An 18,871-nucleotide genomic window follows, 5' to 3' on the forward strand; every position below is an offset into this window, starting at 1 on the left:
TGGAATATTTTTTTCAGAATGACAAACTCTCAGTGAAAAGTTAAATTCTGAGGCATAGGAAAAAAGCTAGAATTAGAACCCAAGTCTCCAGACTGAAGACTCAATGCTCAAGACCCTCAAACTTGCTGCCTCTGTAAATCAAATTGCAGTCTTGTATGGGTGATATAGGTGCCATGGGGGAGGAGGGATAAGAATTAGACTCTAGTGCAGAGAGAGGAGAGTGAATGCAGAGTCATAGCTTCCTCTCTGCAGTGAAACCATATGTTTCCTGAATTAATACAGATATTATTTAGTGAACATGTGCAATAGACAAAGGCCACTTCGTGATGTCTTTTTTTATGATTTCTTATAATTTTCTCTATGTTTTTAGAGTCAGAACTGACTTTTTGCTATAGAACTCAGTTTAATTTCCTAACAGACTTGAAGGAGGGGCAGTTAGTTATGATCCACAAAGTTGTATGGTAACTAACTAGCCCTCTGAAAAAGTATGGCAACTTCAGTGAAAGATACTCTTTCACATTGGTTTCACTGCTTGGAGGTAACCTCACACCATGCCAATCAAGATTTTGCTGCCCATTTTACCAGATAATTCAATGGATATTAAAGATATAGTTCACCATATAGACCTGATTAATTGAAGAAAAATATAGCTTCTTATTGCTGACACTATGAGGTTAGAAATAGCATCCTATGCTAATCTGCAATGCCAAGAAATGAAGATGGTTTAAATCAGATCTCATGACTAATGCATGAGATCCGAAGTTCTTTTATTCCTGGCTATTTTAGAAAACTGAGGTGTATTTTTACCCAAAAAACTAATTCTATAAGATTTATTGAGATAATACAAAATGCCTTATTATTAACAGCTCACAATCAAGATTTTTGTCCTACTAATGATCACAGAAACAGTTTGTCCATTTTAATTTTTTCAAAATTACGTATTTGCAATGGGTTAAGTCCAGATTCAAGGATATTATATTTGATCCTTAGTTGTTGTTAGTGGGGTTTTTTTTTTTTTTGGATACTCAATATCTGGGGAGATGACAGAAAGTTTAGATTACTTTCTGTGGTTGTTCTTCCATTTAAATTGTACTTATTGTGAATTCACTTAAACAGAAATTGTTTTTGTTATGACAAACTGTGAAATACTGTGTTTTTCCTATAGTTCTAATCCATGAAATCTGCAATCTTTCCACTTGATTTACGAAGGACCCTTAATTACTGCTGTCATTAGCACCTAGTGTTCAAAACAGTCTTAAAATGTAGTGTTCGTCTCACCTCCAAGTCCCTGCTTGCTTTGTTTTAATTTTTTTCCAAGGGTAAGTAAAACAATAATTGCCCTAATAGCAACAATCATTATGTACAGCCAATTAAATAATATTCCAAGTTTTTTGTTGCCTATTTCTTTTTGTTCATAATTTGGCATTTGTGTGTTAAGACTGGCCTAGAGTTTGAACAAGTGTCCACAAGCAGGGTTACTACTAGCGAGGACTTATTACCTGGGTTTTAAAAACAAGCCACTCATTTGTCTTCTTTCCATATGGATAGGGGTAACAGACAACTGCTGCGAAGCTTCAATGTTTCTGCCTGGTCATGCACAGTTCTGCAATATAATGTATAAACGTATAACAACAACTTTGGATCACTTCATACCTCGTTTGGAATAAGGAAATTAAATCCAGCCAGGCGCGTCCCCACGGTCGTCCGCGCGCACACACATACACACATATACACAGTCGCGCGCGCGCGCGCACACACACACACACACGCGCGCGCGCACGCGTCAAAAGTTGATTCATTCCCGAGATCCCCCAGAATCTTTCTTTTTCTCTTTTCTGGCAGCGCCGGCTTCCCAGTCCGGGTGGCAGTGAGGTTGGGGGCGTGGGAGGGGCGGGGAGGACGAGCAGAGGGAGGCGGGAGCCGGGAGCCGGGTGCCGATGCGCGCCGCACCCGCTCCTGCCGGCGGAGAGTCCGCGCCGGGTTTTGCGCCGTGTCCCCGGGCTTGTCTCACGGCCTCCAGCCGCCGCCGCTGCCGTGTTTACTGAGCTCGCGCGTCCTGATATCACTCCGCTGGCATGGAGGAGGAGGAGGAGGTGGAGGAGCGAGAGGAGGAGGAGGCGGCGGCGGCGGCGGCGAGCAGTTGATCATTGTGATGGTGGCAGGAGCAGCGGCGGCAGCGGCAGCCCAGCCGAGCGTTAGGGGCTGCTCTCCGCGCGGCGTTTTGCAAAGGACTTCACCGATCTACTTTTGCAGTCGCCTCGGACTGTCCATGTGTTTACTTCCCCCAGCCCGAGGATTCGATATCTAGGTTCCTGTGAAATGCAACTGAGCAGCCAAAGTACTTTGAGAACACGGGGCGGCATAAACACCAAAACTTTTTTTGTGGAAGGAAAATGCAATAAGCAAGCTTGCCGTTTTCCGATGCGGTGTGGAGTGAGTGTGTGTCGCGCGTGTCCGCACTGGAGGCATATGCTTGTGTGTGTACATGGGGTGTGTTTTTCGGTACGTAGGGAGAAAATGCTTGCCAACCACCGGAAATCTCCTGGAATTTATTAGAAAATAATGGATTATAAAAAGAAGGCAGGCGAAGAACGGATCTTCCCTTGAGTTGCAACCCGATTTGCTGCTGGCTCAGTTTGTTGTGATTCTTTTTGTTGATAGGTGTCTGATGGTATTCTGATAACACCCCCCTTTTTTCCCCTCGAGCTTTACAGTTTAAAAAAAGGAAACAAAAAAAAAACCACCCCAAAATCTCTCCCCCTTTTTTTCGCCCGGTCGGGATCGCTGTTTCCATCCATGTGCTTGCGTCTCCCCCGCGTTCCACTTAAACTATTTTAATCCTTGGACCCAAGGAGGCGGCTGATAGGGGGTGGATAAAAAAAGTTCTTCCAAAATAGTGTGCCCGGGGAGCAGGATGGGGGATTTCGCAGCCCCCGCTGCTGCCGCGAATGGCAGTAGTATTTGCATCAACAGTAGCCTGAACAGCAGCCTCGGCGGGGCCGGGATCGGTGTGAATAATACTCCCAATAGTACTCCCGCTGCTCCGACTAGCAATCACCCGGCTGCCGGCTGCGGCGGCGGCGGCGGCTCCGGGGGCCCCGGCGGCGGCTCGGCGGCCGTCCCCAAGCACAGCACGGTGGTGGAGCGGCTCCGCCAGCGCATCGAGGGCTGCCGGCGGCACCACGTCAACTGCGAGAACAGGTACCAGCAGGCTCAGGTGGCGCAGCTGGAGCTGGAGCGCCGGGACACCGTGAGCCTCTACCAGCGGACCCTGGAGCAGAGGGCCAAGAAATCGGGCGCCGGCACGGGCAAGCAACAGCACCAGAGCAAACCCCAGCAAGATGCGGAGGCTGCCTCGGCGGAGCAGAGGAACCACACGCTGATCATGGTGAGGGCGCGCTGGCAGCGGGCACGGGGCGCGCGCGTGGGGGGGGGGGGCGTGGAGCTTCTTACACGGGGGGCACGGGGATCTGATTTGCACGGCGGGTGAAGTGGGCTGAAGCCGAAGGGTTAACGTCAACTTTTGTGAGGTGAAAGCTGCCGTCGCCGCTACCTGTTCATCTGTCAGGGTTGTCAGATTTGGGGAAGAGGGGGCGAGAGGGGGAGAAGCCAGTCACGACTGCGAGGGGCGGAGGGAGCCTGGAGGAGCGTCGGAGTGAGGCCCTGGAAAAGTTTTACCCCCCTCTCCCTTTCTTAGATACCGATTTGAAAGAGGGAACCCAGAGTTGAAACCTCGCTCCTCCTCTTCACCGCTCCCCACCCCACCCCTCGCCTGGCCGCCTGGGATCCCCAGACCGGTCCCCCTTCGCCCACCCCTCTCAGCACGTCCGCCGAGTGCAGGGAGAAATGGATGCTGTCGCAGATTCTGGGCGGGCACCAGGCCCTCGAACCTGGGGGGAGGAGGAGGGGGAGGAAGGGAGATGCTCTCGCCTCCTCTCCCCAGCTCACCCTCTTTGGGCTGAGAAAGTCTGAGAGTTTTGTGAATGAACTTTGAGGTGGGTGAGAAGCAAGCGAAGGTGGCTGCGCGCGCGCGAGCGTCCACGAGAGCGCGCGCGGATGCGCTCCCTCGCAGCTCGAGACCCCGGGCCGGCCCGGCAGGTGGAGCGGCTCCGAGGGTCGCGGCACTCGCCGGGGCTGGAGGGGAGAGCGACGCCCTGGGCTTGCGCGGAGAGTCCCCGCCACGCAACTTCGCCGGGCATTCTCTCCCCTCCTCCTCTTAAACTTGCTTGCACAGAGCTTTCTCCGCTGCTCTCCCGCCCCGCTCCCCGCCAACTTTCCGGGCCAGTCTGATAAGCCCGGAGGAGTGGAAGGTAGCGGGGAGGTGAAAGAGGCTTAAATGGCTGGGTGGGTGGGTTGGAGGTAGGAGGAGCAGCCAATGGCTTAACTTCTCCGGGAGGAAGGGGCAGTTCCCACCCCCTAACCCTGAGGGTAGAATCCTTTCTCCTATCTCCACTCTCCGGTTCTTTTGCTTTCCTTTCGTGGGGGGGAGCCGGAAGCTTGAGAAAGGTGTCTGCAGCCCCCTCCACCGCCGCACGGCCCGGATTTGGGCTGCGCGCGTGTGCGGAGTGGGGCGGGCGGTGGGAATCCGGGAGCGTAGCGGGGCCGCGCGCCTTCTCGCGTTTCCCCTGCAGACCGCACCTCGATCGGCGGCGCGGGAGGCCCTCTCGTTGTGCGGCTTATAACACGCGCACGTCCCCGGTCTGGGGGTCGTCGGCGTCGGAGGTGGTGCGGGTGCGGGCGCGGGCTTTCGCTGGGCGTTCCGTGACAAAGAGCCGGCTTGGGGGAGGGGAAGAGGAGAGGCCGCCGCGCTCACTCCCCACCCTCCCCACCTCCCCCCACCCCGCACGTGAAGAGGAACAATTTGTTTATCTTGGGCTTCAAGAATCCTTCCCTCCTCCCTGCTCTCCGAGGCCGCCCAGCCCCTCCTCCCTCCCCTCCCTCCTCGGCGCGATCCTGCCCAGTCCCGCCGGCAGCACCTTCCCTCCTCCCCTTCCTCGCCCCCCTCCGTACTCCTTTTCCTCCTCCCACCTTCCTCGAGCCCGCCTTCCCCCTCCCTTCTGGAACGCGGCCGTGGGGGAGGGAGCGGGACGCGCTTTGTCCGCCTCGCGGCCCGGCTCGCCCCGGAGGCCGCCCGGCAGGGAGGGGCGCTGCGCCCCGAGGCCCTGCCCCTCCCCCGCGGCCGCCCCCGCCCCGCCGGCCCGCGCTCCCCCCCCCCCGCCCTCCCGCCTCCGAGCTAGCCCGGAGCGCGAAGAAGAGGCGGACTCGGTGGGGAGGGAGAACGACGGTCATAGAGTCTGGGAGGGAGGTTCTCGCTTTACAAACAGGAAGCCGAAAGCCACTGACACACTGTAGCTTTTCTGATTGTACCCGGAGGCGGGGTCGGACCTGCATCTTGACTGTATCTCGCATGCCCTGCTGGTACCTATTTCTCTCCGGGTCCGCGCCGTCTCCCATTCCCCGCCCCCCCTTCGCGCTCTGCCACCGATGGGGAGACTCACTTCGTGAACCTGAGACAAGTAGTATTTGAAAGGCGCTGAGAATATCTTCGTTGCCTGCTCCACGCCCTCTTTTCCTGTGTTTGTACGCCCCACACGCTCGGATTGCGTAGGAATGGGCTTTTCGGGAGGCTCCAAAAATCTCAGTCCCACGGCCTCTCTCCCTACCTTTGGGGATGGAGGACTGTTGTGGCGTTACCTCGCCAGCTGACCAGCGCTGGAACAAAAAGCCGGTGCCCGGTCGCTTTTGATCGCGGGCGAGAGCAGTAGAGTTTGCGGCCGGAAAGTTTTAGCGTTTGGGTTGTGTTCTCTCGAGGGTGCCATGTCGGCCCTGGGAGGGTAGTGGGGGCACTCCGGGTGCGCGCGCCTGGGTTATGATACAACCGCAGGTGGGAGCAAACCCAGGGTCCTGAAGTTACCTGGAAGGAGGTAGCAAGCCCAAGCCAGAGCTTACTTTTGAAAATGCAAAAAGATAGTGCTTACTTGAGTGGATGAGACCGAAGCAGTAAATTTCATGGTGAATCCCAGTTCAGCAAGTTAACAAACTTGAAAAATGATTGCCTGACAATTACATTTTTCTATCAATTTTGTGAGAATAATGTAGCGTATCGATTATACCGATGTACAGGAGTATGTTCTACCTTTAACTGTATTTCATATATGCATCTCCCATTGATATAAGTGATCCAAGTATGTGTGATGAGTGTAATGAAATTAAACAGCCTTAAAACTTAAGCAAAGAGTTGCATGTGAATTCTAGGTACCACAAAAAAGAAAGGAAAAAAGTTAACGTCCTCCTCTACAAGTTATTTTTCCTTTAAAAATAGTTTAAAATTGTACATTGGCCCCTGAAATGAAAGAGTATTTTAACTTAGCCTGTGTGTGAGAGAAAATCTTGAGAACAGGTTGCAGAAAACCACGTTAATCTTCCATTTTTGAATTCGCTGTTGGATTTTAGTTGGGCTCTGGGAGGGGGGCGGGGCACAGAGCAATTATAATTAGTTCTCAGATTGAGCTATTTGGAAACCCCTAAAGGAAAGCCATAATCAACCAGAGGCAAATAATAATGATGGTGATGATAAAAATAAAGATGAATAGGATTCTTTTCTGTTTTATTGCTATTGTTTACCTTCTGAGGGCCAGTATGTCCAAAGTACTAAATATTGATTAGTTCTCTTTCTGCTTGGCTTGGATTAAGAAGGCAGTCTAATCAAGGCTTTACCTCTTTTGATTTGTTTTCTTATACATTTACAAGCATAGGCATGAAAAGCAAACAAGCAAACCCAAAGCAGGGTGCGTGAGGTGAAATAGAAATCTTCCTTTGGCTTCAGGCTGCTGGGAGGGGCCTCAGTTTTGTGTGGGTCCGTAATAGCCCTGTTAGAGAGTGGATAGCCCAGGCCTGGGTTGGAAGCTACATTACTTCAGGTGAAAGGTAGTTTCTGGACATGTAGTCAAATGACTCTCCCCGCACACACTTTCTTTATTCAGAAGGGTCTCCCCCTCCTCCCCTCCAAAAGAGTCGTTGGTGAGAACTATTGATTTCACCTATTAGAGAATCTCGTTGAAAAGGTGTCTTCTCCTAAAATAGTTTTAATTTGTGGTAGCAGAATGAGACATTGTTCATTTTCTGTACTTAAACCTGAAGTCCTGGTTAAAATTTTAAGATAACTTCCAACTGACAGGTTCATTCTCAAGCCAAAGACAGAGTGGCTTGACAAAGGTGTAATCATTCAGGCATACCAAAAAGCATGACAATGCAGTCTTCAGAATTTCAAAATGGTGGTAGTCTTACTTGACCTGGATAAATTCCGTGTTTTGATAACCTTTCTACCTCATAGCGCCATCATAACTTTCAGAGTGTGCTTAATTTATACACAGCTTAAAGACTGTATAAATCCATGTGATTCCTGCTCTGAAGAGTTTATCACATAAAATTCATTTGATAATAAGCATATTAAACGCTGAGTATTAGAGAAAACTGCAGCCTATCCAAAATGTTCCCATCTACTCCTGGAAGAGATCCAGGAAATGTCAGCATACTAGTCCAGGGCTAAAACTCCGTATAAATGAATCCGGTTTCCCATTTCTTATCCTGTTGAAGGTAAATTACTGGCTTTGTATCTAGGTTTTTTGGCAAGCTTGTAATGTGAAACCATTTCTAAATCTTTCCTATGAACCTTTTCTTTGGCTTATCCTGTTCTGCTTTCCTGGGTGATAGGATTGATAGTGTCCCTTGAAAAACCTTCCATAGCCCACACAAGGTGTGCCTTAAGTTTGTGAAAACTTTTTGAAATTTCATCTCCCTGTGCTTAACAAGTGTTTGTCTTTTAATTCTCAAGAAGCATTGAACAAAAAAAGCGCTACAATACATGTTTAATTGTGTTATGTATGTACTTTAGTTGTACATTTTATTTAGTAATGGGCAGCCAACGATCAGAAAAGTACAGGCATAGTTAGTTAATCATTCATCATGATCTACAAAATGCTCTTCAGGCTGAGTTCCTTTCCCAGGGAATGCTGAGTTTTCAGGCAGATGGCATGTTTGATACTTTCTATCCAGTTGCATTAGAATCATAAGGGCAAGCTTTAGAATCTTTGGAGGTTTTCTGCCACTTGATATGAGGAAAATGAACAGTCCCCGGACAAGGTGTACTGACATTTCTGTAAGAAGGATGAGGATTTTAAACCTTAAAATGGAGTTACATAGAGTTATTTTCTAAATACCTCTCCGAGACCAATATAGCCAACTGTTGTTAAAAAGGTTTCCTGACAAGGTTTTTCCATTTGGTTGAGATAAGAATGGGGGAATCTCTCCCTCTTTCTCATCCGTGCTGCTACTATAGGAGGAATCTAGTATGATAAGCCATTCTGCACACTACGTAGTAGTTCTTGGATATGTCTGAAGTACTTAGGGTTTATTTAGTGTCGCTTACAGAGTTTTACTTGCAATCAGTGCTCCATGTGTATTAATTAACACTTCTGTACTACATTCTTGAGCTTAAGATGGCTAAATTCTGTCATCTCTTTCCACATTACCCATCATAGAGAACTGTGAAATCAGACATCAAAGTCTCATAAAAAGGAACATAGTTAAAACTCAGTCCCAAGATTTTCATAATATCTGCCTTTTGATTCTCCCAAATAGCTTTGCATTTTTCCCTCTATTATTCAGAGGCTGATTATTGAGTTTTCAGATCCAGCTGTTTGCCTTGTTTTTCTTTCCGCCTCCTACTGCCAACCTTTTGGTCTCTTCACTGATCTTTAGCACTTTTACCAAAGAGTGGGAAGAAGCAATAAGAAGAGAAATTTAATTTTGGTGCTTCCTCCTCTATAACTAATGAAACAATTGGATAAGATACCAATTATTTTGGAATAATTATGGGTTTGATTCAGTATACCATTTATTCTTCATTAGTGAAAATCATAGAGAATAGACTGGATTTTTAAATGTCATTCATTCATTCAATGATTCTGGTACATAGTCCGTAGTGCTTCATGGAAGTGAAAAAGCTAAATCACACTCTTGCATCCAAGACTTTGACAGCGTAGTATGTTCTTTTTAGATTTTCAGTATTGTTTAAGCTAGGTTTAAGGGAATAACAGGTGTTTGTTTTTTAATCAGCATTAGACTTGATGTCAGTGACTTCTCAACAGTTTCTGGCTGAGTTATTCCCCTTTCCTGTGACATTTTCAGTAAAATAGTATGCTTACTTTCATGTTGTTTCAAACTAATTTGACGTTGCAAAAGAAGCTGATTTACAGATGTCTGCGCCAAAGTTATTGGATCCCCCACATCAAATTTTCATTTAAAAAATATAGCATGCTTTTCAGACAGACACATTCAAAAATTCACTATTCATGTTTGTGAGATGGAAATGAGCTTTTGGAAAATCAGCTATCACCAAAAACTTAGGAAAAAAAACCCCAACCTTTTCTTGTTGTTTAAATCTAACAAAGTTTAAAGAACTAAAGGAATAAGACTGGATAAAATCACTCAGAAAATGGAGTTGAGGGTCTGCCGTATAATGAATACTTAAAGATCATAGGGTTCTATTCCGTGGATCAGAGAAGGCGCACACTTTGTTTTAAAAGTATACCTGGCTGTTCCATCTGTTAAACAGTTGAGGGGCTTTTGAGCTGTGGATAAGCAACTCCATTTGGGAAAGAAACACGGTGTTCCCTTAGGGCCACCATACACACGTGCATAGAAAAAGCCATTACTACTATGGCTCAGTGCTTTTTTTTTTTTTTTATGGCAAGCTGTGCATTCTGTTCTTGGGGAAATTTAATAAAAATCTCAAAAGGCCTTCAGTACTTCCTCTGACATAAGGAAAGTGATTTCCTAAGAATAATTTAGACACCTCTTTTAATTATATTGGACCTTCCATTGGTTGGAATGACCTTTATGCTGAAGTAGAATCTTTTAAAGTAAGAATAACTAACATTTATCCACCTTAAGCAATGGCTTAACAACCATAGAAAACTTGAGCGAGCTATTTAAACAACCTCCAGAATTTCTAACTCCTGAAGTCTCCATTCTGTTGGGTAGAATCTGGTTTTGTAATGTTTCACGTTATGGACTCTCAGTCCTCAACACATTTCACTTGTGCTTATGTGTGCGAAGACGATTTTTAGGATACATTACTGTATCATTTCTTTCCTTCCCTCTCGCAAGATCTTTCTCAACCTCCAGAAAACCCATGGCAGGGCCGGGGCTTCTTTCCCTTCAAAAGAAAAGGCTGAAGTGCTGAGTCTATTTGTGCAGATTCAACCTGGGTCGTAACTGTGACTCAAAAGGATTGCACAGCTCTAAGACAAGCTCTACTAGTGCCCTTCATTCTCACAGTGGTGGGTTATTTTTCTTTCTTTGATTGTTTGTTAGATGCTGAAAGTAACTCAGTGATTGAGAGTGAATCTAAAGGGACTGGTACCCAGTAAAGGACTTTAGGAGCTCTAGTGGTAAGGTTAAGAGAGGCGAGAGGGGGTGAGGATTTTGGAGGCAGCTCCTGGAATGTGTGGCAAAAGAGGTGATTGGTTTTGCTCATTTGGGGTAAACAGATAGTATCCTGGCGCCTTGGGAGTTTATGGCGATAACATGTGCTTTTAGTAGTCTATTCTGAACCTGTAGACCTTACTAAAACTCAAATAGGTATTTTTCAGAGCTAATGGCATTGTTGTTTGTATTGCAATATCTGGAAAAAAAAAATCATTTCCTAAAAGATTTCCATGCTCCTTTAAATGACTACTTCTGCCACTTAAATGGATTTACCATAGGATTCCTTTAAGTCAGAAATTCTCAATCGGTGGAGATTTTGCCCCCGCCCTGAACATTTGGCAATGTTGGGACACATTTTTCAGTTGTCACAACTGGAGGGGTGCTACTGCTGTCTAGTGGGTAGAAGCCAGGGGATGCTGTTAAACATCCTACAGTGTACCCACAACAAAGAGTCACCCTGTCCAAAATACCAATGTTGCTGCTTTTGAGAAACCCTGCCTTAAACGAGGAGCTCCCCTAGAATGTTGAAAGTACAGAGTGTGGCTTTCCTTACAGCTTTTCAAAAACACTCTTACTACTTAACCAGGTGGAGAGGGGTGGGGAGGCTGCTGGGAGGTAGAGAGTCCCTGGGAAGAAGTCAAAGCGCCGGCCGCCCTGTTGCATCTCAGCTCTGGCCATGGGACAGTCTGGCTTTTCACTTCATGCTGGGAAGGTGAACAGTAGTCATTCTTTTTACCTCCCGGAGCGATTGTTCGGCTCAAATGAATTAATATATGTTAAGAGTCCCAAAGACTTGATGGTGCTACACAAAGGCTAGGCTTATTTTTATGAATTACTGTCCTATCGCTCATTTGCTTGCCTCCCACCCAGGTGCAGACTTAGAGTGATTTGGGGCGTATTTCACTAAGGCATAAGCCAAGGTCTCATGGTGAGGGCTTGAGCAACTGCTACATATTGGACACTATTTCTAGGCATTGGGGATACAGTAGTGAACCAGGGTCCTTGCTCTGGTTGGACTCACAGCCGAGCATCATTCATGTTTCAGATTAGCTGTATAAAATGGTCTTTATGGTTTTATGAGAACGTGTTAATGGAAGTCATTAATAACCCAACATTTAGGAAAATCCCAAGGATACTAAATGCTTTGTATCTTCTTGCAAGCTTTCTATAGCTTTCTTGCGTTGCTTTCTAAAGCAACATTTATTTCACTGTCTTTCAAATAAAATCAGTTTGTGGAGGGGAGAGGGTTAGTTGGTGTGGTGGAGAATAAGATTAAAGGATGGTGTTAAAAACGAGGCTGGTGATCATCTTTCTTTCCTTTTTCTGGACTAGGTAACACTTGTAGCACCATAATCACCGCTTGACATCAAGCTTTTAGAGGAAATTAGACAAAGAGAGGGAGCATTTGGAAAGAAACAAGCAGAAAGGTGCAGGGACTTGAAACCATGTCACATGAAGAACAGTGGGGAGACCTCGCGGTGTTTAGTCTGATTTCAGGGATGATATGATTGCTTTCTTAAAATATTTGAAGGGCTGTCATGTGAAAAAAGGATTAGTGTGCTCTTCATGGCCTCAAGGGGATAAAGTTAGAATCAGTGGATGGCGGTTATTAGGAGTAAGGTTTGGTTTAATATATTAAAAAAACAATTATATGAAAATGGAAGCTGTTCACAGATGAAATGGGCTGTGTTGATGAGCGAAAATGCGCCAGCAAAAGTTGTTCAATTAGCTGAAATGTTGGAGAATAGATGACATCTTTTTTAAATTATAAAACTTTAAAACAATATAAAAATAAAATACCAGTGAAAAGAGGATAGGGCTTTTGTCTCTTTAATCCTCTTTATATCCTCATGATAGAAAAAGATCTAACTGGGAATTCCCTGGAGGTCCAGTGCCGGAGTTCGATCCCTGGTCAGGGAACTAAGTTCCCACAAGCCACGTGGCGCGGCCAGAAAATAAAAAAGCAACAACAAAAAAAGACCTACCTGTACGTGGGAGGAACTCCAAATATTTGTGGAATAAATTGCTCAATGAAAATGAGTAGATTAAGTGACTTGATTCCTCTTCCTCAGTGTCTCCCCTGTGCCCCCAGAAGTTATCACGGTTTAGAATATCTCTCTCCAGACCTTCTTCTTTTTGCTCACATATATACTATAAGTGTACATCACCACACACCACACGTTAGTTTTTTCCTACTTGAATGGAATCATATTATAAATGTGGTTCTGAGATTTACTTTTTCCACATAATATATTTTGGAGACCTGTCCAATTCAATCCACATAGATCTTCAACTCATTTTTTAAACTGTTATATAGCATTCCATAATAAAACGTTCCATAATTTATTGAATGATCCCTTATTTCGAGAGACTCTGGTAGTTCCTCATTTTCTGCCAATTAAGCCTTACTTAATTGCAATGAACATCCTTATCCATATATCCTTGTATATGTGAGCATTTCTGTAGCACAGATTTGGACTTTTTTCCGTATATGTAATATGTATAAACAGAAGAAGTTGGCCAAAAAAATCTCTTAATCTAATATTGTTTTAACATAGGCCTCGAATCTTATTACAACCTATTTTAGGGCAAATGATCATTGTGTTCCTGAAAAATATGGCTTAAAAAAAAAAGTATCAACTCTAGCAACTGGTGTGTGTCTTTGCAGTCTGTGTGAACACTGTGAATTTTTAAAGGCTGTATATCTGGCCACACGTCTTACACCAATGACTTTCTTTTCATCTGGTCCCAATGACCAAGCGAGTAGGAGTCTAGTTAACAGCTCCTGTTCATGCTGTGAAAGTGGGAAACTCACTGTCTTGAGCAAGTTTGTAGTTCTCTTTACCTTTCCTGAGCTTTGCGTTCCCCAGGCCTGCATGGCTTTAGTGTCAAATGTGTATCCATTGGTGATACAGTACCTGGGGTGGCAGCGGGTGCGCCTTTGAGTGGTCATAAAAATCCCAGGTCCGTGAGTTGCCACTTCCTACAGGTTCAGTTACCCTGACTAATCCAGTCATCTGTGTAACATGGTAATAACAACCTGCTGACCTGGCCAGCTGTAGAAAATGCATCCAAATGGACTTGCCTCCACAGTTGCCTTACAGCGTTTGTTTCCACAGTGAGTCCTATCAGTTTTCATTACACACAGGTGCTGAAGTGGTCTCGAGACCGCCCTCCTTCAGGCTTCTTGGTCATTTTGATTTACCTCTGGCCTGGAAGCAGCCGTACCGCGAGATAGTAAGAACTAGAGTCTATATTTTTACGGAGCCGGAGGAGTTTGGCTCTAGGATCTACGCTCTTTACATTTTTTTTTTGTCTTTACGCTCTACTACATTATTCTGGCTTCACCTGACTGAAGGGTGTTCTCTTGAAAAGGTTGAGTGAGCAGCTGCCTTCTCTAACTAACCATGACCTTCCAAGGAGCAATCCTCACCTATTTGAACTTCCTTTAGGTTTTAAGATCGGTTTGAACAGGAGCCCACGTGAAGATCCGTGGTAGTGCTGCCGCGGCTGGCCCTGCTGTTTTCTAACGAGGATCCCCCCCTTTGCTGTCTCTCGGCCTCACATACCTCTGGCCTCATGTGTCCCTCTTTCCTCGACTCCTTTACCACCGTCTCATGTTTTACCTTCGTCAAGTGACAGACAGGAGGACCTGGAAACTTGTACAAAAGGTAGGTGGCAGTGATGTGAACAACAGAAGTAAACCGAGGGTGGAGATGTAGGTGATTGGTGTCAACTTCAGAGGTCATTCTCTCCCAAGTGATTCCAATAAACCAAGCGCTCTGCTTCGACTGATGACCTAGATACTGGGTAGCGGCAGCCATTTTCTGCCACTTAGCTGCACTGCGTAGCATCTTAGTGGGAAAAACCCCTTTGGCCTGCTAAGCAAATGCAGCTGTGTGCCCAGTGCAGCCTTTAGGGGAGGGGGCTTCAGTTTAAAGACAGCTGGGTAGCTTCTGCTTCAGTAGCTTACATAGCAAGAGTTGGTTGGGCACATAAAATAAGAACCTTGCTTCTAATCTTGCAACTAGGCCAGCCAGTACGATCAACGAAGACGTTCCTCAAGTTGCTGCTCTGGTCACGCAATACAACTTCAACCTTTGACTCTTCTGCTGACAGCCAAGTTTAAACAGTGAGTTTAGTTTTTGCTAGTCTACTGTCCCTCTGAGGAGTGTCATCTGACTTTTTTTGTGCTTGCTTCTGATTTTTCCTGGATCTGTTTCTTTCATTTAGCACTAGAATGTCTTCTTTGAAGGATGACTTCCACATATGTATAAGGTGGACAGCTGCCTTGCACTTTGCCCCAAGTATAACATTTTACCTTTACGTGATTGTAGACAGATAAATGCTTCTCTCTTTTGAATATTAGTTGTTTCATAGCTATCTGATTATAGTTATTAGCTAAAAACTGCTTTCCAAAGGCTGGTAAGATTACAGCTATGCTGCAGTAAACTTCTAATGGCTAATTCCTTTGAAAAGCATTTTCTTATTTCTCTTTGAAAGAGTCCAGAGATGATTTGGAATAGGTAATAAATGCTTAGAATCAAGTCTTATCTCATTATTTATGGAGTTTTTAAAACACATATCTTACAAAAAGGAAGTGTTTCAGACCTGTTGTTTTGAAGAGAGTTCAATAACTATGGACATAAATTCATTCAGAGGTATATCTGGAGGTTAACGTTAGCATCTATGCAAAGAAATCGGACAGTTTGTCAGAGCTGGACAAAACTTTCTGGATACTAAGTAAAAGAAATAAAACCGCTTTAACGGTTGGTTCTTGAGTTTTGGCTGCAGAATGGCTAAGTGAGTTCCCAGCGGGGGTAAAACATACATCCCTTAGGCCCACTCCCATCCTCTATTCTGGGCTCCTTTCTTCCCCAGTTCTAATCCACTGTGGCATTTCAGTCCATCCTTCCTCCCGGCCTCCTTGACAAGAAATGTGGCTGCAGCAGTGGCTGCCTTTGCAGAGTATGCAGGTGGTGTTTATCTTTAATCACTTCAGGTATTTCCTCACAGTGGTGTGTGCAGATCAGCACCTCCCTGGTTGTAACATTCTCTTACTGTTCACATCCTGCAGTAGCCCTTTCCTGCGAGATCCTCTGGTGTTGGGTAAACAGAGGTGGTTTATATAAAGAAGCAGCTTTCTCAGTTTAGAAGTTGTTGCAGCTAAAACGGTTGAAAATGTCTTTTGCAGTTTAACTGGGAATTCCTAAATGGTTTGCAGCTGTTATTGGATTTTTAAAAACATGTTCAAAACACGTTCGTTTTCTTCCATGAAGCACGGAAACAATGACTTGAGATTTGGATTTCATGCTGCTCACTTCTCGGAACCTATTGAAGGACTGTTTGAAAAAGCTGTTTGTCATAACATTGGATAACCATATCAAAAAAAAAAATTTGGGGGGAGGTTGTATATGTTAGAGTGGAATAGGTCTGGAGCCCGCGATGAACTTGGACCATGTCATGGTAACTTGCAGGGTAGCAAAGTAGGATAAACTGGTACTTTGGAGATCTGGGAAATCTGGCACCCCGGCTATTGAAATTCAAATGGACTGGTGCTTTTTTTTTTTTTTCTTCAGTGTTTGATCCTGGTCTTAGATTGAAAGGACTGATATGAATCATTCAAGGGCTTTTTCTTAACCTGAAGTTTGTGGTCTGAGATTCCAGATGGAACACTTGGAAATATGTAACAATAGTTTCAAGGAAGGGAGCTTAATGACAGTGTGTGCCTGGGAGAATCGTGTCTTTGTTCCCTCTGCTGAGGTGCAGGTTGTCTGTGTTACTGGTTTGGTAGGCTCCGTGTTTATCTGTGGGCTGGAATGTCAGAGGACTGCCAACCTAAGAATTTTGCTTTCCTCTCTACCCTAAAGTGATGGTGTTGGAGTTTCTCGTATTGGCTCATGGGGGCGGGGACAACCATATATGGAAGAGGGAAGGGGGATTGGCCGGCTTTGGTATTCTCATCCTTTCTTCCTAATGCCATTTTCATTACTCTATTAACAGAGAGTAGATATGCTGAGTAATTATTTATGTCTGTCTTTTCCTTCACAGTGTAATGCACACTTCACTTGTTTTCTTCAACTTTTTGTAATCTGTGTGTTCATGATACACTGAAGAGCAATAAATTTGAGAAGAGAGATAATTAGCTTTGACAGACTTACAGAACTGAGACTGTAAAAGGAGGAAGCAAGAGGGTTGCTTAAGCAAAGGATTCCATTACTGGGTTTGAGGGAAATTATCCAGATAAATTCTTCAGTGTTAAAATTCACAACCATCTGGGTGGCCCGGGTTATAAGAGGAAGTGGATTATTGTGTGATTTTTAAGAATTTAAATATTTTTCATAGTTTATAAAATACTTTTTTATTCCTAACATAAATTTTTTTAACATCTTTATTGGAGTACAGTTGCTTTACAGTGGTGTGTTAGTTTCTGCTGTGTAACAAAGTGAATCAGCTATACATATACCTATATCCTCATATCTCTTCCCTCTTGCGTCTCCCTCCCACCCTCCCTATCCCACTCCTCTAGGTGGACACAAAGCACCGAGCTGATCTCCCTGTGCCACGCAGCTGCTTCCCACTAGCTATCTGTTTTACATATGGTAGCATATATAAGTCCATGCCACTCTCTCACTTCGTCCCAGCTTACCCTTCCCCCTCCCCGTGTCCTCAAGTCCATTCTCTAAATCTACGTCTTTATTCCTGTCCTGCCCCTAGGTTCTTCAGAACCGTTTTTTTTTTTTAGATTCCGTATATATGTTTTAGCATACGGCATTTGTTTTTCTCTTTCTGATTTACTTCACTCTGTATGACAGTCTCTAGGTCCATCCACCTCACTGCAAGTAACTCAATTTCGTTTCTTTTTACGGCTGAGTAATATTCCATTGTATATATGTCCACATCTTCTTTATCCATTCATCTGTCGATGGACACTTAGGTTGCTTCCATGTCCTGGCTATTGTAAATAGAGCTGCAATGAACATTGTGGTACATGACTCTGGTATTCTCAGGGTACATGCCCAGTAGTGGGATTGCTGGGTCATATGGTAATTCTATTTTCAGTCTTTTAAGGAACCTCCATACTGTTCTCCGTAGTGGCTGTATCAATTTACATTCCCACGAACAGTGCAAGAGCGTTCCCTTTTCTCCACACCCTCTCCAGCATTTATTGTTTGTAGATTTTTTTCATCATGGCCATTCTGACAGGTGTGAGGTGATATCTCATTGTAGTTTTGATTTGCATTTCTCTAATGATTAGTGATCCCAGCATAGCATTTTTTTAACCACTTTTAAATTGAAGTATAGTTAACTTACAATGTTGTGTTAGTTTCAGTGATGCAGTTATATATATGAATATAATAATATATGTATTCTTTTTCATTGGTTGGATTAAATTATTCCGACTATCGTACATTATTTTCTCTTTTCTGGATTAAAAAGAAAATGTGTGGAACGGAGTGTGAGAGGCTGACTGTGTCAAAAAGGGAAGGGGGCGGGGTAAAATTCGCAACATCTAAGTAAGAGAAATGAGCAAATGAGGCTCCCGTGTAGCCATTATTCCTACAGAGCTTCCTCCCTGGGCCAAATCATGCCCTCATCCACAGTGGAGGTTATGATGATATGGAAAAAAGGGATCTATCTAGAACGTTCTGAGATATACTGGTTTAATGCTCATAGGAGCGGAGAGAAGGCTTTGTAGGGGAGTTTCACTGAGAAAGAAAATGTTGAGACAGTTTACGGTCCAGTCTATGGGATGAGTTCCGTTAGGTGACTGTCAGCTCTCAGCTGCGGGATCTCTAAGCATTGACCCGGAACTAGCTTGAAGGTGGGCCAGGAGGGGGTGGGGAGAGTGGAAAGGTGTGCATTTCACTGCGCAGGGAATCTTCACCGGGGATCAGTGTGAAGAGCTCCTTTAAAATGTGCAGCTTTTCTCCTCTCCACACCCAGGAGCTGCTTCTGCTTCCCCCACCCGCTCCATTCCTCTATCTTTTGTTCCATGAATAAATATTATGTGGTTTGGTGCTCATTACTCTTTGATATGAAAAAAGGCAATTCATTAGGTTGAAGGAGGAGGGGGAGGGAGACACCATTTTTCACCCGGTGCATCAAGCGCGGTTACACTGATTTGAATTCCCAGAAAAGTAATAAAACAGTGAAAATAATGATAAAACAGCTCCTGGGCTGACAGCTGTGCAGCACGCGGGAACCCCGCGCACAGGCCCCCGTGCTGCAGCAGAACAATATTGCGGAGCATATGGTGCCTTGCAAGCCAGTTGTTGAACTCGGTGGCTCGCTTTTGTCTGGGTGACTCTCCCAGCACCGGGCCTGTGGTGGCTCTTCAGAAACTTCTAGTCTCCTTGGCAGGAGGGCTCTTGGCTCC

General features: G+C 45.1%; 1 protein-coding gene across 2 annotated transcripts in view; it reads left to right on the top strand.

The window, feature by feature from the left end:
• Nucleotides 1-2,034: 2,034 nt before the first annotated feature.
• The window catches only part of MAML3 (mastermind like transcriptional coactivator 3), a 438,815-nt gene continuing 421,978 nt past the window's right edge, over nt 2,035-18,871 (top strand). Inside the window, exon 1 of one of the 2 annotated variants that reach the window (XM_033857353.2) lies at nt 2,035-3,388. In XM_033857353.2, the coding sequence (XP_033713244.1) occupies nt 2,915-3,388 (474 nt within the window). In that variant the 5' untranslated portion in view covers nt 2,035-2,914. The remainder of the gene's footprint in view (nt 3,389-18,871) is intronic. The other variant, XM_019926497.3, reaches the window with a different exon arrangement.

This window comes from Tursiops truncatus, chromosome 5 (genome assembly GCF_011762595.2).
Source record: "Tursiops truncatus isolate mTurTru1 chromosome 5, mTurTru1.mat.Y, whole genome shotgun sequence".
NCBI lineage: Eukaryota > Metazoa > Chordata > Mammalia > Artiodactyla > Delphinidae > Tursiops > Tursiops truncatus.